This window comes from Homarus americanus, unplaced genomic scaffold, assembly GCF_018991925.1.
Source record: "Homarus americanus isolate GMGI-L3 unplaced genomic scaffold, GMGI_Hamer_2.0 scaffold37032, whole genome shotgun sequence".
In the NCBI taxonomy this organism is placed as follows: domain Eukaryota; kingdom Metazoa; phylum Arthropoda; class Malacostraca; order Decapoda; family Nephropidae; genus Homarus; species Homarus americanus.
The window spans coordinates 4347133-4370282 of record NW_024731852.1 but is presented as its reverse complement, the minus strand read 5'-3'; the positions used below and the strand labels follow the sequence as shown (position 1 = coordinate 4370282).

General features: G+C 38.5%; 2 protein-coding genes across 4 annotated transcripts in view; both read right to left on the bottom strand.

The window, feature by feature from the left end:
* Window positions 1-741, bottom strand: part of LOC121867951 (DNA-directed RNA polymerase I subunit RPA49-like) — a 30674-nt gene extending 29933 nt beyond the window's left edge. Inside the window, exon 1 of the mRNA XM_042368106.1 lies at window positions 565-741. Coding sequence (XP_042224040.1) covers window positions 565-676 — 112 coding nt within the window. The 5' untranslated portion in view covers window positions 677-741. The remainder of the gene's footprint in view (window positions 1-564) is intronic.
* A 4305-nt stretch (window positions 742-5046) lies between these two features.
* The window catches only part of LOC121867950, a 34012-nt gene continuing 15908 nt past the window's right edge, over window positions 5047-23150 (bottom strand). For 2 of the 3 annotated variants that reach the window (XM_042368102.1, XM_042368103.1), the window contains exons 3-8: window positions 14075-14170; window positions 13000-13175; window positions 11423-11552; window positions 10048-10194; window positions 9018-9161; window positions 5047-6997 (exon numbers count right to left, since the gene is read on the bottom strand). In XM_042368102.1, the coding sequence (XP_042224036.1) occupies window positions 6826-6997; window positions 9018-9161; window positions 10048-10194; window positions 11423-11552; window positions 13000-13175; window positions 14075-14160 (855 nt within the window). In that variant the 5' untranslated portion in view covers window positions 14161-14170 and the 3' untranslated portion in view covers window positions 5047-6825. The remainder of the gene's footprint in view (window positions 6998-9017; window positions 9162-10047; window positions 10195-11422; window positions 11553-12999; window positions 13176-14074; window positions 14171-23150) is intronic. The other variant, XM_042368105.1, reaches the window with a different exon arrangement.

Here is a 23150-nt window from a genome sequence, read left to right as displayed (position 1 = left end):
GAAATAGGTGATTCCATCATATGGTGAGAGTCAGTTAGGTTAGGTTTGGTATTTGTTTTTCTAGTGTTTTTTGGTGTATTTTTTATTCGCTTAGCCATTATTTTTTTCGGCAACGTCCCACAAAAAAAAAAAAAATCGATAAAAAAAAAGGGCAATTTCCGACGGAAATGAAGGTCATATTCGGTCTAAACACACAAATACAATAGAAACATATATTTTTTACTTTCTAACAGAGTGGGGTGTGCCAGTGCAAATTTACCAACTTTTTTTTAAAAGTGTTTATTTGACCTTATCAAATTAAGAGTAAGTATGTCTGCTCTCTCTCTCTCTCTCTAAATAGGAAGAGCATGAGTATTGAGTGACTCATAATCAAGTCGTTATGTTACTCATACTGGTCTTGTTTCCGTATGGATTATCTCTTGAATTGGGTGTAAGTAATCTTGGGTACGACTTACCTCTTGAGTCGCGGACGATTTACCTTGAGTACGAGATGACCCTAACCCCCGTAACTGAATCCAGTATAAAAAATAAATAAAATAAAATAAGCTACTAAATAGAACTTACCAAATAATGGTTCTACTTTCCTTGTGTTTCTCATAATAACATCCTCTATGACACACTTCCTCTTCGTCAATACAGGTTTCGAAATTTTGTCGTCTTCGTCTGGAGGGAACATTGCACTTAACACGTGTTGCTCGTCTCACATCAAGAACAACAATGTGACTTAACCAATCCGCATCGTTTTTCAGGCTGGACCCTAACCAATCACAGCGCGACGGCTAAGAAAAGGAGAACGACCGTGAGTATAAATGTTTATATGCAATAGTGACTATAAATATAAACTACATCCACTATCATAACACGGAAAATTGTTGTGATAAAACGAAGTCATATAATGTAATGAAAGGATAAAATAAATTAGTAAAATTTTACTCTTAACATAACGGTGTGTGTGTGTGTGTGTATACCCACGCACGTTTCATATCAGCTTTCCCCATTATCTTATTTTTTAATGAATGTTTTACCAGTGTTATCATTTATTGTTGTTTTTAAATATAATTTTTAATAAACCATTACTAAGCTTTTATATAGTGCTTCATATATTTCTAAAACTAATGACACGAGAAGTTTTGGGTTTCACTGATAATAACACCAGTCAGAAATTGACAAAAACCTACATTTGTTTAGCTTATATATATAAGTACAGCATACTGACAACTGTAAACAGTATGTCGATTCATGTCAAGGATATTTCCACTGGCTGCCTGTTAGCTGTTGATGCTCGTCTTCTCAGTTTGCATTCAGATACAAAGTTGAACGTACTCTGCTTGATACGCTTGACAACTTTCCTGTCCCTTATCTCCACAGCAATTACACCACTCTATTTAATGAGACAGATGTGGACATTAAGGAGTTCAATGGCTAATACGTAGCCAAATATTTATAATTACAGCCGGTGTGGAACCAGCGTCTTCTCTCTCCTGGCTTGGACGGTGAGTGTCCCGAACGTTCAAGCCAACTTACCCTCGAGATTGATAAGTCTTCAGTGCTCACTTCTCATGAGCTGATGGTTCCTTGTAATCTACTGGGGTATCAGGGTGTGGCTGCCACATCTTTGTTCCATGAACAAACAATGGTTCACATTAATTCGAAACGTCTTGAGAGTTGGAATTGCACCATGCAAAATAAATTTATAGACATTCATCATGCTTTTGAATATCTTGTCACCCAGTCTTACAACTGCCAAACTATTCATCACTTTTGTGTTGCTTTCGGTGATTTTTTTTTTTACCATTATCAATAAAATGTCTTTGACAGAGTGTCTTGTTTTGGGTTATTGTGCCCCATACGCAGGCTTACTTTTTGCTAGGTTAAAATACACCTGACAATTCTGCGACAAATTGAAGAGCTCATGGAGATCTTTTTTCATGATTACGATATCTCCCCAACTTGCCACCTCCCCACATATCTTCGTATCGAATGGGCTCCTGTTCCTGAAGGAGTGAGAGGTCTCCAGCGTACAGCCTGTCCGCTGCCTAAAGTGGAGGATATTATGGGACGTATAGTAGATCAATAAATCCGTTAAATGTGTTCTTAAAATCCGAAATTCTTAAGTATGAAATGGCATTTGGGGATTTTTAAGTGTACTAAATGGAAATTACTAATTCTGGACGCTTAAAAAAGTATACAGTATACTTTAATGTTTAGTACATACAATGGCATAAACTATAATTCAGGATGTATAGTATCTGAGTATGTACAATGGCATACACTGATTTTGGAAACACAAAATGTCACACTAATTCTCGGTGTTGAAATGGCAAACACTCAGTCAATTGTAGAGGCATAAATTGGTACACAAGAATGAACACTGTACAACGTAACATTTTATTGACTATTTAACAAATAACAAGTATAATAAATATAAAATAAAAGCACAAATAACATTTACAAGGAATTAAAAACCTACTGGATGTTACATATGAATATTTTACATGACAATGATTAGTGTTGAACATACACGTTATGGGTGCGACCTACTGTGGTGCCTTCGGTGGTAGGGTAAATAGGCCTCAGAGCCCCAATAAACCTCAACTTAAACTTAACTATCAGGGCCAGGGCTCAGTCCGAATGGATTTCATCTTAATGATTAGGTTAGGGCCTATTTGGACTGGGGTCCATTTGACCCGCAACCAATGTTTTCATAGTTTGCTTTTAATGAGCCTATACAGAAGACAGATTACAGAAGTACAAATATAACAGTGATATTACAAGTTATGACAAGTGACAGTAGTATTCCAAATGTATTAAAGGAAGTACAGAATAAGTATGCATAACAAGTATCCAATTCCTAAAGATTTGAAAGTAAATGTTCCCCCGTAACTGGTGATAAGACAACGCATCTAGTTTCGACCGAATCTCAGTACAGTATAACTTACTGTAAATGCCGCATTGGCAGTTGGATTTGTTTTAATATCAGACGAACTGACACTTATTCTTTTATCTACAATTATTTCTAGGACCAGCGAGTCAATTAAATCCAGTTCACCATCACCTGTAATTACATTTTATCATGCTGACCCAGCTCTGTACACGTTCCTTTTACTGAAATTTAATCATCATTCATATTTTTCGTTCCCTGCAGAGAAAAGAAGGGTAAGTAGGGAAAAGGGAGGGTAAGCAGGGAAAAAGGTGGGTAAGCAGGGAAAAAAGGGAGGGTAAGCAGGGAAAAAAGGGAGGGTAAGTAGGGAAAAGGGAGGGTAAGCAGGGAAAAAAGGGAGGGTAAGCAGGGAAAAAAAGGGAGGGTAAGCAGGGAAAAATGTGGGTAAGCCGGGAAAAGGGAGGGTAAGCAGGGAAAAAGGAGGGTAAGCAGGTAAGCAGGAAAAGGGAGGGTAAGCAGGGAAAAAAGGTGGGTAGGGAAAAAGGAAGGTAAGCAAGGGAAAAATGTGGGTAAGCAGGGAAAAAGGAAGGTAAGCAGGGAAAAATGTGGGTAAGCAGGGAAAAGGGAGGGTAAGCAGGGAAAAAGGTGGGTAAGCAGGGAAAAGGGAGGGTAAGCAGGAAAAGGGAGATTAAGCAGGAAAAAGGGAGGGTAAGCAGGGAAAAATGTGGGTAAGCAGGGAAAAAGGAAGGTAAGCAGGGGAAAGGGAGGGTAAGCAAGGAAAAGGGAGGGTAAGCAGGGAAAAATGAAGGTAAGCAGGGGAAGGGGAGGTTAAGTATGGGAAAAGTAAAATGATGCGCAAGAATAGCGAATTAAGAAAAGGCAAAATGCAATAATGGACATAAAAATAAAGAAAAGAAAAAATTGAAATGGAAGGACAAGGAACACAAAAAACAAAGAAATTAATAAATACAATACAATATTACTGAAAATACAACCTACATGATACATAAAATTACGAGAATAAACAATTCAGTTAGTTGAATACATAACGACCTGTGATACTGTAGTGGAAATTTCCCCTACAACTACAACTGCCGTTTGTCGCTGACTAGTCGATCCCTTTTCGGGTTACCCAGCCAATGTCTCTCGTGGTCTGAGGTCGGCTACTAGCGACGTCTGACAAAGCGCAGGTCAGCCATCAAGCCACGCCTACCTCCGCTATATAAGACCTCACCTCGCCGTGACCTGCCCCTTCTTCTACCTACAGCCATGCAGCACGCAACACCTCCTCTGAGCAAGCCTCTCACCAACCAGCTCTCTACTCCAGCTTCCAACCACGCTGCAACTTCCCAGCACCAAGCTGCACTGTACATCCAATACAATAAATGTACAGAGAGCGCATTGTGAGTTTCCTTTCTCCAACCCATCCTGAGTGTGAACCAACATCTCGAAACCCCACAATACCATCCAATAACTCGTTCTAAGAAAGTCCCCCACACAAAATATTAAGTACTGTAATGAATTTGTAAAACTTTATTCTAATAACACGGTCACCTGTGAAAGGATATTTATTACAGCTCTAACCGTTCACAAATTAATAACATAATTGTATTTTTACGAAGAACTTTATTCCATTAATTAATTGAATGAAATCAATCTTGCAAGTCATTTTGGTAAGCCAAGGCAAACATTCTTCAAGGCTCATGTTAAACTTTTTCTCTGATTGGTGGTGTGAGTGGATCTACGTACTGTATCTGGCTCGGGATCACTAAACTGCGGCAAGAAAACGGTGTTGATATTGTACTGAGCTTCTACCATAATTGGGTATGTTTATCTTATCCCCAGTTTCAGGAATATATTGAACAGATGAATCTGAGCTCCCGGACTCTAAGCAGCGTACGTGAGGTGATGCAAGAAAGGTGTGACAAACATCGATCATTAACAGCTGAGCTCTGGCCCAAAATAAGTTAACAACCTGATGTACTGTACTAAGGCGGTCATAATATGGGTAACGTGGCTCGTTTATCACTGGCGTTTGTTTATTTTATTTGTACATCCTCTTAAAGATTGATTATGCCCAAGTCACAAAACATCGGTCATGAACAGCCGAGTTATGACCAAAAAAGAATCGAAAACTGGTCAAATAAGGAGTAAATATGAGTTCATTTCAATGAAGTTTGTTTTATTCTATTTGTACAGCACATCCGTCTCGGCCATTAATATGCCTCTAACTCAATATTGATACTTTTGTACAATTTCTTGGATCTGGCCAATATAGTTATCATTAGATGTACACAAACTCACATTTACACAATTCAGAAAATTGATTATCTTGTATGGCACTGTGACAAAAATTAAGTTTGATATATTCTTTTGATATATACTGCAAAAAAAAACAACTGATAAGTCGTGTATAAAAGATACAAACATATCTTCTTCAACCTCTTCTATCAACATAATTTATTATTTATAAATACTTAAACTAAATCATAAATACAAACATCAACAACCTCTTGCTAAAGAGGTAAAATAAAAAACTCCTTGACAGAAAACTTAACAAAAATATTGTATAATATTTTCAGAGATGGTGCAAAAAATCCTGTAAAGCAATCTAAAATGATTACAACATGACATAGTTCTGGAACTATGATAATATTTCTGATCTCTCACAAAAATAACTCAATTTTCAAGTCACAAAAAAGACAAAGAATTACCACACACAGTTAACTACCACGCGTATAAATAATAAACTTTAAAATCAATGACAACACAGTGGTAAGTGTGATTAAAACAAAGCACAACAATAAGAATGCCAACTTATCTGTGTCTCTCAGCAATCAACTTACATTTTTCTATACAATACAACATTCAATAAATAAGATGCCCAAGACTTGTAAGTAAAAAATGCCACCATAAACTCTAATACCCTGGAAAATGTGTCTGTTTTAAAAGTCAGTTGGAGAATTCCTGAGACATTAAAGTTTTTGCTAAAACAAAACTCAATAAGACAAACTTGAAAAACCTGATACGTCCTATTGATCTTTTAACACCGAAATTTTGGTTACAGATAATAATTGCACATTCGTATATGAATCAAATTTCTTCATTAATTGTACATTACTATTTACAGAAAAAAGTTTGCATATCCATAAACGTGATGAACTGTACTCAGTAGGGCAGATACTGTACTGTAGATGTAGCAATTCACTGATGAGTACATTTGTTTATGCAACAATAAACTGATATGCGCATTTGTTTATACTGCACAGAAAATTACTGACACTCATACGTATATGCAGGCTTGTTTTGACATATACATCTATATACTATATACTTCACTAATATGCAGAATCATCCCGCAGCAATTTACTGACATGTACAGCATATCTGTTTGTGCAGCAATTCACTGAAATGTTGATTAAACTATTAGGAAGAAATATAGCATTTGCTAGTTTTGACTGTACGGGTATGGAATTTCATACTGTATATCTACAGTTTCTCATTCTACAATAATAAATCAAGATAATATTGTGAAGGAAATGAAAAAAACAAAAAAACAACAACAACAGTTTCCCCAACCATACAATCCACTGCAATTATTAATTCAAAAGAAGTCGACCTCTATTTAGTTCTTCATTTTGGCAATTCTAGCAAACTGCACAGGGTTAACTTGGCCCTGCGTAATTAAACTACTGAAGCAGAAACTAAATATGTAGACAGACACATTTCCTAACAATCTTGTATCAGCATATTCACATCACAGAAATACTGAAACCGGCATAATGCATGCAAAAACAGGATTCTGTCTCGTCACTGATTCACAACTTAAATTTCACACGATATTACTGAATCTATCATAAATATCACCTTTGAGTAATAACTGAAAATTCAAGACAATGAATCAGAGAATGCCGTCTTTATTTGCTTTGTACATTTGCTGAAGATTAATCACAATATTCCTCAGTCGTTTTTCTTATATTTTTGGTTTTCATGGTTGCCTTTTTACTGTTAGATTTTGAAGAGGACTCGTCTTTCATTGTGTTCTTTTCCATGGGTTCTTCCTCTACCTCATCACTGGGTTCCTCCTCACTGTCATCCATATAATGCTCAGCGTCTCTGTAAGCAAGAAAACACTTGTGTGTGAATTTTTTTTGGTTACATACCTGTAAGTGTGTCAGGAAGTGAACCGAGACATACTATTAATTATAGTGGAATACAAACATAAGAGTAAATATGGATAGTCCACGAGAAGGAAATAAACGAATTACAGCAAATGAGGTAACTTGTGTCATAGCGGGAAAAGCTACACAAAGGAGAAAATAGCTTCAGTGCATTTTACGGCAAGTTTAGGAACTCAAATTCGTGACCCAGAAGACTGTCCTAACTTCGCTAGATGGAACCTTTATAGCCATCAAACTAGTGACACAGAAGTAAGGCTGACATTACGCTACAGCTTCGTGGAGGTGGAGTATTTATTGGGCAGTATGGAAAACAGCTTTGCGAGTTCCGCCTTTCTTTGACCGCCCTCAGCCAAATTTTAAGTCACAAACTAAGTTGGCCATTTCATTGTCGCCTCGTGCCACCCAGACAAGACTCTCGCCTCGGTTTGCTAATTAAAGATTCGCTGTATTACAAGCCTCATCATTCTCCTCGCTTCCTTAATTTCACCAGTTGATATAGTACGTGGTACTCGTTAACGATGTTGTAAAGCTTATGTTGGCAGGGCTGTCTGCTGAATTTCAGCATATGTTAAATGTAACCCAAACACTCTTAACTAATTTATTTACAAGTTACAATTAAATTAAAACATGAGGGGATTATCCAAACTTATTTCACGGCCGATGATCAATTTTATATATCATTTGACAATTCAAAGTAAATGAAATGACGCCGAACAAATTTGATATTTTTTTTAGCAAATTTAGTCTTCATTATTATTCTTTTTTCTTTTCTTTTAATCTATTCACCACTGATCGGCCCGTTAGCCACTTGGGCGATCGGTTACGTTTCTGTTACGCACTGTTGGCAAGTACTGGGCATGCACTGGCTCCTGAATGTATCTGAACTTGCTCCAGTGTTGGTCAAGTCTAGTCTTGAAAGAGCTCACACTCGGTGCCGTCACCACACTCTCTGGCAGATTGTTCCAAGAGTTCACAACTCTCACTCCGAAAAAGTTACCCCTCACAGTTATCCGGATTTGCGGCTTAACCTTGAGCTGTGTCCCCTTGTGGGGCGAGCGTCCGCCAGCTCTAGGTAAGGACACTCGACCTTGTATTGCCCTCTGAGATGCTGGTACACCTCAATCAGATTTCCCCTTGCCTGTCTGTAATACAAGCTTGGCAAGCTGAGGTGACGCAGTGCAGGCACCAATCTGGTGACCCTCTTTTGAGCATTTTCAATCAGCTGAAAGTCCCTAGAATATCTAGGGACAGTACTCCAGGCGGGGAAGCACTTCACTCTTGAAGATCGTTACGAGGGATGGGCCATCTAGATATCTGAACGACCTTCTTATACGACCCAATAACTTAGTTGCTCGGTTTACCTTCTTCTCGCAATGACCCGAGAACTTCAGTTCATTGTCAACGTACACACCTAGGTCCTTTTCACATTCCGTCTCATTTAATGCAGTCTCTTCGTCCCGTTGGGACATATGATACGCATCCTTACCGCTGGTACATCCCAGGTGCATCCTCTTACACTTCGTGACATTGAATCTCAGCAGCCATTTCTTCGACCATTCTTGAAGCTCACAGAGATCCTTCTGCAGCTCTTCGTAAGTACTCTTTGCATATTTAATATATGTGCAATGACATCTATGTAATACCAGTATAATCATTTTCTTGTAGAAAACTGTACTGATTCCCCATATAAAAGTGAGGCCTGGAGGAAAGTTTCCGATAGATTCCCAAGTTAAACACGAAACTTCCGGATATAATTAAGCCGCCGCCGACAGCAGGGTGACGATAAGAGATCCTCGTTTTCTAAATATATATTCAAAAACAGATGAGATTAAATTCCCTGTACTTCTAAATCATAGTCTATAGGTATCTTCAGCAACACATGCTTCAATGTATATTCACTTTATTGCATATCCAATCTTAAAAAAAAAGGAAAAACAAGAAAACTGAGATCTTACGTCCACTTTGTCTGTCCTGGGTTGGTGAATAACGAGTGCGGGCATTCGTAATGATAGTCAGAACAGTCCCCTACAGTCCTCCCAATCTTCTCTGCAAGCGTGTACTCACCCAGCCTCTTATCGGCATGGGGGGAACGACCAGCACTGAGGGAGAAGAGAGAATCTTTAATACACGAAAATAAGTTCAGATACGGAAATTAATTAAGACAAAAAATAAGCTGAATACGACATAAGAATGAGTTAAGACATAAAATTGAGTTGACGAACACACGAAGATGATCTGGTCTAACAGATGAAAATAAGTTAATATTTAACGATACTGTATGTTGCTTCATACATAATTGTTGTTTGTTTTCACATAGTTAAATGAGTTGATTAAAATTAATAGGGAGTTTTTCTAACCTGCCAGAATATTATTATGGTTTTAATTGGGGAAAAATAAATTTATTGCAAAGTTTTAAACCTCCAGTTTACCTTGAACGATAATATGTAATCTAGCTAAGGATTAACATGAAACCATTGTAGGTTATGTATATAAGCTACTGTGCCGAGTAGCAACCCTGTATATAAGCTACTGTGCCGAGTAGCATTTATATATATTATCACGTGGCAACACTGCACATAACGTGCAGTGTTGCCACGTATACAGAATCAATAACTTATCTATCAGTAAAATTAATCTGATAGTCTTAATGGTAGCTGTCATAAGTAATTAATGACAGTAGTTCAGCAGCTCAGTGGTAGAGCGTTCGCCTCAAAAGCGAATAGAAACGGGTTTGATTCCCAGTTGAATAGTGAATTGAGTCCCTCCCCCCCCTCCCTGTGCAATATAGTCGACAATAAAAGCAGACACAGCGGAATACGTTAGCTAATGGTGGAGGGGACCATTATCTGACTTAATTGTAGGAAAAAGTAACAGTAATAAAGAGAAGCAAGAATTTACCTTCACTATATGACCTGCCAGTAAAATTACCACATAAATCTTAACACTAGGAAAAAAGATATTAAGAATTATCTTTTTCATTCTCACCTTAAGAACAGTTCCATAACTTCGCCGACGAAACCATGGTTAATTAATGGAACCTGGAACACTTCACACATGGCCCTCAGGAGACAAGCCTTTCCATTTAGTCCCATGTTGTTCAGTGTGTCTTCCACTACCTGGTACATCATTTCTCTGTATGAACAAAGAATAATTTTTATAAGAAGTTTGATCACCGTCTTTATTCAGTATAAAATATTAATCTTTGGCACTGATGTACGTTAATTGTATTATAAAGGATAATTAGTTATCATATTCATTCATTGTATTAGCTTTGGGAATATTGTACTGTACTTGTGTTTTTTTAGGGATGACTTATTGACTATATTTTCTGTAAAATGTTAACTTATAGAAAGAAAATGCCCGCCAGCAAAATCATGTAGAATCTTGGAACAATTACCTGTTTGGGCAAAACCAGTGTTGTTTTAGAAGACAACATAGAACATACTGAACTGGGCTGGACAGAAGCGTTTTTAACTTCAGCCATACGTTTTAGATGATGATGAATATACAGTATTATTGCTAAAGCTCCGAATCTCGATAATTTTATTTTGGTGTTAAGTGAATTCAACCGCAAAGTAACATCATTACAGACTATTTTGGAGAACAGAAGCACTTCAACTTTCTTAACAATGTCTCGTCATTAATAAAGGAGTAACACACGGTTCCCTATTACGTTCCTTGCGTTTTATATAAACCAAGCGACTAATTGCTCCCAAAAGCCAACATGAAACTCATTGGTTCACCAGCTGAGAGAAACAACCAAAGCTTATCAACATTTTCTTACTTTAAGTCAGTGAGTTGATTCAACTTTGTTTTTATTCTTCAACTTTCACGTCTAATCTTTACCGAACTTGTTCAGGTCTGCTACAAATCTTCTGGCATTTATTTCGGCATAACTCTTGATCTCAACAGCTCAAGTCACCAACTTACTTCATATACTATACAGTCCAGTTAGCTTCCCTTACATATCAAACCACAAAGTAAACCAAAAATGATCACCAAGGCTACGAGTATCTTTCATCAAGAGTTCCACATATATTATCTGACACATTCATACTTTACACTAAACTGTATCTCATCGAACAGTTTAAGTAATTACTGTTGTCATTTTAAAGTGAAAGTAAAATAATTTATTCCTATGTACTGCATTCATCTCTGTACTTATTTGTAATCTGGAAACGAGACAGTAACTTTAAATATCTACAAGATAGATGAAACAAGTGTTGCTCGTTCAAGTTTCCTGCACATTTCACACCTATTTTTTTCACATTCACCGACCTTCTGAAAACCTGTTACTATAGTACAGAGGCTGTGTACTATAACTGTCCGTCACTATTTCCTTCTGCCATCACCATCTTACCTGTCTCCACCAGCCCAGTTGATGCCGGGAAGAGTAGAAAAAGCCTCACGCTTCTTCCTAAACAGTCCGAAGGTTGGGATAAATCCAAAAGGATTTTCTTCCGAGGTCAAACCAAGATCATCAAATGCAACTGTGAGAGAAAGGTCGTCAAATCAGGGTTTGCTACAGCCATCTTAACTTAAAAAGCAAGTAAAAGTAAATACTTTGAAATGATTTTTGTCAGGGTCCCCAAGAGGATGTCTTGAGCTGTCAATGGAAAAGAAAACTTCATTCAGGGTAGCAGTAATTAAAAGTTTGAATGTAAATACTGACAATCAGTTTGTTGTCAATTAGAAGCAGGTAAGTTCAGTGGTTTTGTCTACTTGTCTCTTCTCCATAGTGTTGTCACTGTCAAGTAAAAGCTTATGTGAAGATATGAAGAATAATAGTTTCACATTTTCTAATTTCACTAAAACATCGTCAGATCTATAAGTGAACACTAAAGGCTACTATTTATCTTGCACAAGTATTTACAAGAAGCGATAAAAACTTTAAACAATTAGAATTTCATTTCTCGACAACTGACATGTGAAGGTGTCGGGTAGCCCTGAACGTTCACCTACTGTTGTGGCACATTAAATGTCTCGGTCACAAATAGTTGGTACAAGATAATCATCAAGATAGTTTCCCAAGAACTTCTGTTGATACTTGATCCTCAGCTCAGTCTGGGGTAAGGCATAATGCTTAAGCTTTTTTTAAATCTCCAACTAAGACCCAAATATGTATGAAAGCCAAGGCAAGGCATGTTAACCCACTGAAGGCCGCCTCACACAGTCATACACAACCAAAAGTGGAAGCATGTAAAACATCTTTCTGCATTAAATAAAGTTTGTGAAAGCCTGTAAGGGTGAATTAGATAGCCTACAATTATATACACAATTCATGTTTACGACGCAGTTAAACACCTTTGCATAACAAAATATTTGTTTTGAAGTATTATAAGCAGAACAGCCAGGATTCTTAAAGAGTTGGGTGTAAAATTTTCCTCCATTTGAATATGTAAGAGCGTATCTGATTCACTTGAACTACGGCACAAATATGACCAAAATAACGTTGACATCAAGCTGTGTATATGACCATTTTTGGGTATTTTATTCCCAGTCAGGAATGAAAAAAATATAAGGTGAAAGTCTTTGAGAATCCTGAGCCAGATTCCTGAAGATGGTAAGAGAGACAGTAAGGTAAGGTACACGTGGATGCAAGGCGTGTGACGTACACCACATACACGATGTCTCACAAGCAGGAGACTTTCACACCGGCTAGTCAACGAAGATAAAATAAGATAAGCAAATATATCGTTGAGCGCACACGCACAAACACACACAAAAACATGAACACACACCACAGACAAGCACTGATACCGCACACAGCACACTACATCAGATCTTATAAGAGATGAAATTGACAGTTGACAAGAAAGAAAGAGGCACAAGAGATATACATCACATGCTACCAAGAAAGTCTCGCAAGAACACCACTATATTTAGTGAGAAACTCTGAAATGTGTGGGGTGTCTAAGCCGTGGGAGGTCATCTTACTCTTGAAGGGAATGGAGATGGTCATAGAGGCACCGTAACCTGTGGGGAGGTTTCTGGCGAGGGGGATGCTGAGTGTGGGCGTCAGCACCAGCAGGGTGGTCGGTGGTAGCGTTAGACGTCGCTCTGATGAGAGGAAGATCAACCTCTTTTTCCGAGACAATATTCCGCTACTGGTCCTGTGGAAGGAAAATTAAGTTCAGATACAAAGCCAACAACGAGGAAGGATTCATCTGATTTATCTACGTATATAATATCTGTTTATATATGAATTAATGACTGAAAAAGAACAGCTTCACCAGAGTTACTGAGTGCAGGAAGTTCATATTCACTAAGTAAGATCACTGGAGTGAATTCCACCTACATAGGACGCGATGCAACAACACATTAAGAGAGAGACGTTTCAAGGAACAAATATCTAGGGAAAAGGAATAAAGACCTCTGGAAGCACAACCAAGCCCCACAGACGGGTGGGTGACAGAGGATGCTGCCAAATGCAAATGTGACGGAGGCTAGTGTGTACAGTGCAAGATAATAATACAAATCAGTACAAGGGCCTTCACTTTATGTGTACAGGTGGCTCGCCCACTGAGTGTAACACAGGTGAAACACAATAGTGAAGACAGACTGGATTATTTACATGTACTGAGAATCGTGACTATGAACATGTATGTCAACAGCTGAACTATGTCAACACAACAACAGAGAAAGGATAGGATAGGTTAGGTTAGGTTACAAGTATCGCACGAGAAACTTCAATGCTCGAAATGGATTTACCTAATTGTTCTGCCCGCAACTGTAGGCCACGGTATTGTTTTTGGTCCAGTGGTCATGTTGATCCAAGCAACCAAGTTTGGTGCGAACCCGTAAAACCCATTGTCGGGTTATCTAAGGGACAGACTGACAGACTGGACCAAAAACATTACTCAGCTACCCCGTTGTTGGCTACGTAATTATGGAATAAGAAACAGGAATTCTTTATTTTATATAAGAATTGGAGTTTTTGTTCCATATTCTAATAGTTTCAGTATACTGTCACTGGTGACGATATGTAGGTTATATATTAATGGCAACTTACTTATTAACACATTTGGCACTACTAGCCAGGCCGGCCAGGAGAGACGCCAGCAACACCAAGGTCACACACCGAACTAAACGCTCCATCCTCCTCTGGAAACAAACATTACGTAATACATTAATAAATTACATCTAATGACTAAATTAACGAAACAAATTATGAACAAAGAGTATAATAAAATTAACTGTACAGCATAAATAATGGAGACCCAAAATCATGTTAAGGTACTGTAGTGTAATAGAACTAGCTGCCCTGATAATGGCAGCCAACATTTGTCTACTGATACCTGTCATTTGTATAGATGAGTACTGTACAGACAAGAGTGACCATTTGTAAATGTACCCAATGTGGATAGTTACATAATGATACAACAATGAAACTTAATCCCAGTGTTTTGTACCCGCTACTCAATGGAGGGAAGACTCACGATAATGTAGGCAACACTGCTTCATCCACACTCACCAACAGCGGTAAAAAATAAAATTATAAATAAATAACAACAATAATATTACAGATAATTATAATCATATGGATTGATCTATAACTCTCAACACCATCTATGGAGTTCAAGTGTGAGTGTGAGAGCCTTGAGGATGACCCCCTCCCCCCACCATCCCCGTTGAGGTCAGCCTTCAAGTGCCAACAACGAGGTGACAGGAATCTTAGACGAGAGATTGATCGTGTTGTGGATTAATGTATCAATAACGGTACTCACAACAGCATCAATAACGATACTCACAACAGCATCAACAATGGTACTCACCACAGCATCAACAATGGTACTCAGAACAGCATCAATAACGGTACTCACAACAGCATCAACAATGGTACTCAGAACAGCATCAATAACGATACTCACAACAGCATCAACAATGGTACTCACAACAGCATCAATAACGATACTCACAACAGCATCAACAATGGTACTCAAAACAGCATCAATAACGATACTCACAACAGCATCAACAATGGTACTCAGAACAGCATCAATAACGATACTCACAACAGCATCAACAATGGTACTCAAAACAGCATCAATAACGGTACTCACAACAGCATCAACAATGGTACTCAGAACAGCATCAATAACGATACTCACAACAGCATCAACAATGGTACTCAAAACAGCATCAATAACGATACTCACAACAGCATCAACAATGGTACTCAAAACAGCATCAATAACGGTACTCACAACAGCATCAACAATGGTACTCAGAACAGCATCAATAACGATACTCACAACAGCATCAACAATGGTACTCAGAACAGCATCAATAACGATACTCACAACAGCATCAACAATGGTACTCAGAACAGCATCAATAACGGTACTCACAACAGCATTAATAACGGTACTCATAACAGTATTAATAACGGTACTCACAACAGCATTGATAACGGTACTCACAACAGCATTAATAACGGTACTCATAACATCAGTTTTAAGCAGTAACAGGAGAGAGATTAAGAAAAGGAGTGGTAACAAGAACAGCAGCAGGACAGGAGTAGCCAGGGTGCAGCAGTCAGCGGTGAGGAAGTAGGTGACTGACCCCGCCGGCCCAGCGAGGGGGTGCAGGGGTAGGCGGCGGGTGGGGAGGGAGGGCTGGGAGGAGTGGGGTGGGGAATGGGTTAAGGCAGGTGTCGATTCAACAAGTGGCAGGTGAGCCAGGTGAGGATGGTGGGTGGGTTTCTTCTCTATGCAGCGTTAAAGTTACATCCATCCTTCGTTTCTGTCTATCTGTCTGTCTCTCTTAGACAAACTGGGATAAATCTCTTCCATAACACAGTAAGGTAAGTGTTAAGCCAAGGGACTTATCAGTACAATATATATTTTACATTTAATATTTCAACCATGTCATATGTTGCCCATCTCTGATATTGACCTCATGCTGACGATGGCTGCGGTGCTCAGCTACTACCGTCACATTGGGTATATACACTGTTCCTAACGAGTCGTCAGGCTTATAGCACTAACCTTCAGTGATAAACATTGACGCCCATGACAGGAAACTCCTCGACTTGATCCCACAGAAAAATAAATACTTTCTCGAGATATATCAGGTGCCTACAAGAGAGCTCTGGCTCAACTGGCTCAGCCATGTTAATAGTTGTTATTATCGACTTTGTATCTGTGTTTTTCTGGCTAAATAAACTGTTTTAATATCAATAACTACCTGATGAATAGAGGTGACTCAATACAGAAGACTGTTGAAGCATAGGGCCTCTCTTTTATATATATATATATATATATATATATATATATATATATATATATATATATATATATATATATATATATATATATATATATATATATATATATATATATATATATATAGTGAGGAAGCTGTCATGGTGCGGGAAGGAGGTTGTGACCTACGCTGGCACCACAAGGATAACATCGTGTTGGGTCACATCAGTTCAGTCAAGCTCACAATTCCGTTGCTCTTCCCCCTTGAGAATATTTTATTTCACTGGAGCCAAAAACAGTGAGTAAATAAACTAATAAAATAACACGTTAGTTCAAACATTCTTATGTATACTGGATAAATATATCGATAAAAGTAAAGTAACTTAAGCCCTTCTATTAATTATACCATAAATACATAAATTAATTATCATTTAATGCATTACATTCATAACACACCTGTGTATATAATCAATTGGTGGTTCACCTCGGGACGACACTCTGGTATCTCAACACATTAGGGGGAACGACCGCCTTGGCAAACACAATGCCCAGATCACACCATAACACCACTGTGGGTGCAGGCACGTAAGAACAACAGTCAGCACAGAGTAACATTCCTCCCAAACACAACTCGTAATTGTATTAGTTAAATCTGGCGTCGGTAGGACCAAGAATAGCAGGCGGGACACATGTTGATGACAGAATAGTGAGGTTTATTTCGTGTGGAAGTTGCTGACCCACACCCTCCACCTGTGTCTTATCCAGCTTACCTCGTCAAAATCTAGGCGTGAGGATTATAGCAGGTACTATAACGTCATCGTAATCTATCTGCAATGAGCACAAATATCAGGGTTGCATGAGGCAAGATTGTCATCCTCGCCGGTGAGAAAGACCTAGTGCCCTCCTTCCCTGCCACCACTGTCATTACCACCATTATCACTTGGTCTCGGTCTCTCTCTCTCTCTCTCTCTCTCTCTCTGATGAGGACAGGCCAGCTTCCCTCCCAATAGGTAGGAAGTAAGAAAAAGATGGAGGAAGGGTACAGGGGGAGGAGGGGAAGGAGATAGTCAGAATGGGTGACCACAATAGTCGCTACTCAAGTTTTGCAAGTCATCAATATTAAGTGATGCTCTGCAGTATACAGTGCAACTCGCCGCCAGCACAACGGGACAACCATCCGACCTCCTTCCAGTTGTCATCATCCGCACTGTTTATCTCGACATCATCTTTGATCTGTCCCCAAGATGAACTACTGGATGTGGGAGAGGCACCGTGGATAGCTGCAGGTTAATGATGCAGAGATAAAGGTAGTAAAAGAGTTTGAAGGCGAGGCAGCAGATGTGTGTCGCGGGTCAGGTAGCCCAAGGGACCTGCCTGGGTCTGTACCTGCTGGCTTGCATCGCTCCTGTTCCTCTTGTTTGGTCTTGGTTATTTTTTTGTCAATCTTTTCTTCAACTGTTGTCTCTTATTCTCTTTACTTTTCTGTTATTTTATCATCAAAATGTGATAATTATTTTCCATCTCATAAACGGTTATGAATTATTTATTCTCACACACACACACACACACACACACACACACACACACACACACACACACACACACATACTGCATCTCGAATTACAGGGTAGGTGACCCTTGAAGTATTGCCTATATACATTTTATCTTTCAAAAGGAATCTTGTGCAAAGACAATAATAATAATAATAATAATAATAATAATAATAATAATAATAATAATAATAATAATAATAATCAATGCATTAAATGGAAGGGGGGTGCAGACTAGTGACCCAGATGAGACCGTGGTGTGCTCCCTGGTTAAGGAGGGGAAGGTCTGACCATGGAGGTAAACACGTTCTTTATATAACAACTTATCACCTCTGCCACCACGTGTGTGTGTATGTGTGTGTGAGTAACACCTTCTACACACTACAGCAGGAAGCTACGGACCACAAGGCAGTGATCAACACCCCACATAATACCTCCTGTACAGTATAGGTTTAATATCGTTCACAAATACAAAGGAGTTCCTGGGATAAGCTGCGCCACCTTGTGAGGGGTCACCAGTCTCCCGGTGGGCCTTGCTTGAGGCACATAGATACACAGATATATTGATCGACAAATAGAGAATGAGACATAGTGAGAAAGTGAAAGTGGGTCCCATAGGCATGAGTGGTCGTAAGGGTGCAGTGTGGATACAGCACAATGTATACCAAGCCTTCGCCCTTCGGTACACAAGGAGGCAGCGTGGCCGGTACTGCACTCGACCGCATTCACGTTCCCATAGTTGTAAACTTAGGTACCCATTTACAGCTGGGTGAACTGGGAGCGCCCGAGGATCGAACCGTTAGGTCAGATTGGGTTAGGATACGTTCAGCTAATTGAATCTTAGTGTACTACTAACACTTGAACAACCACCTCTGTGTCGTAGCTTGAGTGACACTCATTTGCGTTTTGGCATCGCTAGTTGAGGGAAAAAAATTAACTTTATTAGCATTAAAATTAGACGCGTTGTAAAGCATCGCTACCTGGAGGAAAGTTTTGATGTACAAATTTATGAGACTGTGTCCTTGTCTTCTACAGGTTATTGGTGTGCCTGTGTCGGAAGTCTGTAATATCTCTCTCTCTCTCTCTCTCTAAAGAAATATCTTTTCACGTCTTTCTCTACCTGCCTTACAAAATAAGTATAATAAATAGGTATTTATATTTACTAAGCATATACTATCTAAAATAGTACAGAAACACGAACACCACCCAAAAGATATATCAAATCCACAACCTATCAATATTTTATTTTTATAATTTAGAAGAAAATAAACCCACCAAGGAAACGAACTGTCCATATTACGTCTTGCCGTGACGACAACAACAAGTAATCGTCGCTCATGGCTGTGAAATTCCCGCCCAGTCCACACACCTTTATGTACGATAATTGCCAGTTGTGTCGCTGCTTAACACAACCCCCCCCCCTTCCCTTCTACACACCTGTAATTACCTTACACAACTGACCTGACTTTGCCATCCAGAAAGGTCTCTCTCACCCTCAGTTAGCACAACATATAAAATGCTAATGTACTACCAAGTAAGGGAAAAGTACCATGCTGTTCATTCCCAAATAACATGATGTTATAAATAATATGTTAATCTGGGATATTGTCAAGTGTGTCGTATAACCATCTGTATTGACAATGAAGTAATATAATGATTGTTTAACGTTGTAACCAAGAATTGAAGATCTATTTTGCTCCTTGTCAAAGAAATAATATAACAGCTGTTTAATAATGTAATAAATAATTGAAGATCTATTTTATGAATTGTAAAGTAAGACCTAAGTGGTCCAGTATTGTCTGAGTGTACTTATTTAACATCTTGTTCACTCTTTATATTAATAAATATTGAATTAGTAAACTACGAGTATCACCGCTCTACCCCTTCTACCCGTTGGTTCTCAGAAAATAACTATTGTAACTCACGTGCCTAGAAGCTCGCAAGCATGCTACCTCACAGTCCAATGAGATATTTTATATTCTAATAAAAGTCTGGGTGGTGGCAGGCTACCGTGGTAAGTATAATAAGTGTTATAGTAAGAATGACATGGTTTCCCAGATTAATCCATCGTATAGAATATAACTAAAACAGGATATAATTGAGAGTAAGGACATAATATTCAGAAAATACAATAATATATATAACAGAAGGAATAAAGTAAAAAAAAAAGAATATTGACTTAGAAAATATAAGCAAAGAAATTTAAGATAGATACTTACAGAGAGAAAGACTTAGAATATATAATTATTAATATATATACACAAGAAAAGATTAATAGAAAATATAGATATGAAGCAAGTATATAAGTATTGAAGAATAAATAGAGAAAAAATAGGAAATGTAAAAAAAGAAGAGCCCCTTACACAAAAAGTTGCTTATGATAAAATTAATCTCTTACATCCCTCCCATCATCCCCATCCCTCCCATCATCCCCATCCCTCCCATCATCCCCATCCCTCCCATCATCCCCATCCCTCCAGCATCTCTCCCATCATCCCCATCCCTCACAGCATCTCTCCCATCATCCCCATCCCTCACAGCATCTCTCCCATCATCCCCATCCCTCACAGCATCTCTCCCATCATCCCCATCCCTCACAGCATCTCTCCCATCATCCCCATCCCTCACAGCATCTCTCCCATCATCCCCATCCCTCACAGCATCTCTCTCATTACCTCCTCCCACCTGGCGAGTCGTCCACACCTACAGGAGGACCTTGGCAGCGGGTGTAACAGTTGTGTGATAACCTAGTCGTACAAATGACTCCGGAGATATTGAATCCTTGACCACATCTCTCTCTCTCTCTCTCTTTCATAGGTTTATTTGTTTCTCTTTCGTTCTGTCTGTTGCATGAATTATACAGTTCTCTCAAATTTGTCTCCATTTGTTTCTTACTCGCTATTACCTCATTCTGGCAACAATGATAACCTTCAACACACTCTTCTCTCTCTCTCTCTCTCTCTCTCTCTCTACTGGTTGAGTCAGAGGTCAAGGTATTAAGAGTCACGAGGCTGGACAAACCTGATGTGTTTACTGTTTACAAACTATGTGATTTTTGCTGCCTGTACTTCGGGTTATGTTCCCCCCTATGTGGTGGTGTCATTAATGTGTGTGTGTGTGTGTGTGTGTGTGTGTGTGTGTGTATAACGGGGTCACTATTTCGGTTTGATATTAATCGTGGTTTATTTATTCTATATAATAGCTAACAGTACACCTAAAGGCCAATACCATCTATTAAACTGACGGGATTTCATCGTAAATAAGTAAAAAAAAAAAAAGACCTTCTTTAGCATCGTTTGTACAAGATATTGAACATTACTTAAGATATAATCCATGGAGGTTAACTGTGATAGTTTAGATAAAAAAAAGAGAGAGAATATTACGAATCTCACTGCCCACCAAGTTTTTATAGAGTTCTAGTTTCTTTACTGAATTGAATTGAAACAGTTTATTTAGCCAGAAAAACACAGATATAGAGTAGAGTGAATAACAGGAGATCCTTCGCCCTTCGTGCCCAGTTCACTATATAGTTCGACAAAACAGTAATGGAGGAAATATTTGGAGAAGTGAGCTCGCGTCTGTATTTAATCATGGTCGTGGTTGTTATAATCATGGTCGTAGTTACAATCATGGTCGTGGTTATGATCATAGTCGTGGTTGTTATAATCATAGTCGTGGTTGTTATAATCATGGTCGTGGTTGTTATAATCATGGTCGTAGTTACAATCATGGTCGTGGTTATAATCATAGCCGTGGTTGTTATAATCATGGTCGTGGTTGTTATAATCATGGTCGTAGTTACAATCATGGTCGTGTTTGTTATAATCATAGTCGTGGTTGTTATAATCATGGTCGTGTTTGTTATAATCATAGCCGTGGTTGTTATAATCATGGTCGTAGTTACAATCATGGTCGTGTTTGTTATAATCATAGTCGTGGTTGTTATAATCATGGTCGTTGTTGTTATAATCATGGTCGTAGTTATAATCATGGTCGTGGTCGTGTTATAATCATAGTCGTGGTTGTTATAATCATGGTCGTGGTTGTTATAATCATAGTCGTGGTTGTTTTAATCATGGTCGTGTTTGTTATAATCATAGTCGTGGTTGTTATAATCATGGTCGTGTTTGTTATAATCATAGTCGTGGTTGTTATAATCATAGTCGTGGTTGTTATAATCATAGTCGTGGTTGTTATAATTATAGTCGTGGTTGTTATAATCATAGTCGTGGTTGTTATAATTATAGTCGTGGTTGTTATAATCATAGTCGTGGTTGTTATAATCATGGTCGTGGTTGTTATAATCATAGTCGTGGTTGTTATAATCATAGTCGTGGTTGTTATAATTATAGTCGTGGTTGTTATAATCATAGTCGTGGTTGTTATAATCATGGTCGTGGTTGTTATAATCATGGTCGTGATACTTACAGTATCTAATATACTATAGGAAGGAATAGAATAAAGGTTAGAATAATTAGTTAAAGAAATATTCGCCATAAGGAGAGAAATAAGTACACACTGTAGCCTCGTAAGGTCCGAAAATGCTCTGGTAAAGTTGAAACTGCGCATCCAGACGCATGATGAAACTCAGCTCCCCCCACCTGTTATCTCTAACTATTGTCTGTTTCCCCTTCTTTCTTCTATTTACTCATCTTCCTTCCTTTACGAATCCAAACAACATTAAAAAAAAGTAGGCTAAGAGAAAAAGTGGGGGGAGGAGGAGGGAGCCGTATGGTAACTGCAATCGTCCTGCCGGCTGACAGAGTACAGCGACATCTGTTGCCAGCGTAAATAAAATCGTTAATTAATGCGTTCCTAAAGAAACCATCGACATGGAACCAGGTTTGTTTCACTCTACGAATTTTTTGCGATTTTTCCACCAAGTTTGATGAAAAACGATTGTGCCGTTTCGGCTGCCCAGAGCAGATACACGCACGCCTAGCGCCATAGCATATTAGATAATAACAATATTAACATGGCTGAGCCAGTTGAGAGCCTGAGCTCTCCTGTAGGCACCTGATATATATTGTACATTTATCTCAAGGAAGTATTATGTAACACTTAGTATCATCGGGAATAATACACATAGCATGGTGGTGATATGAACATCTCATAATGTTACCAGTGTTATCACTTCATTATTTATTTATTTTAGTATTTACTTATTTTTATTTTTTTACATTTATATTATAAATATTATACATACGTTACAGTGGAATTGAAAACCATAAGTATAATGAGGAAGCAGTACAACATGGGTTGTACAGTATTAAGGTTGAACAAGAGGACAGAGCTGTCAGGATTATGTCTAGTTGGCAAATATATTTATTGC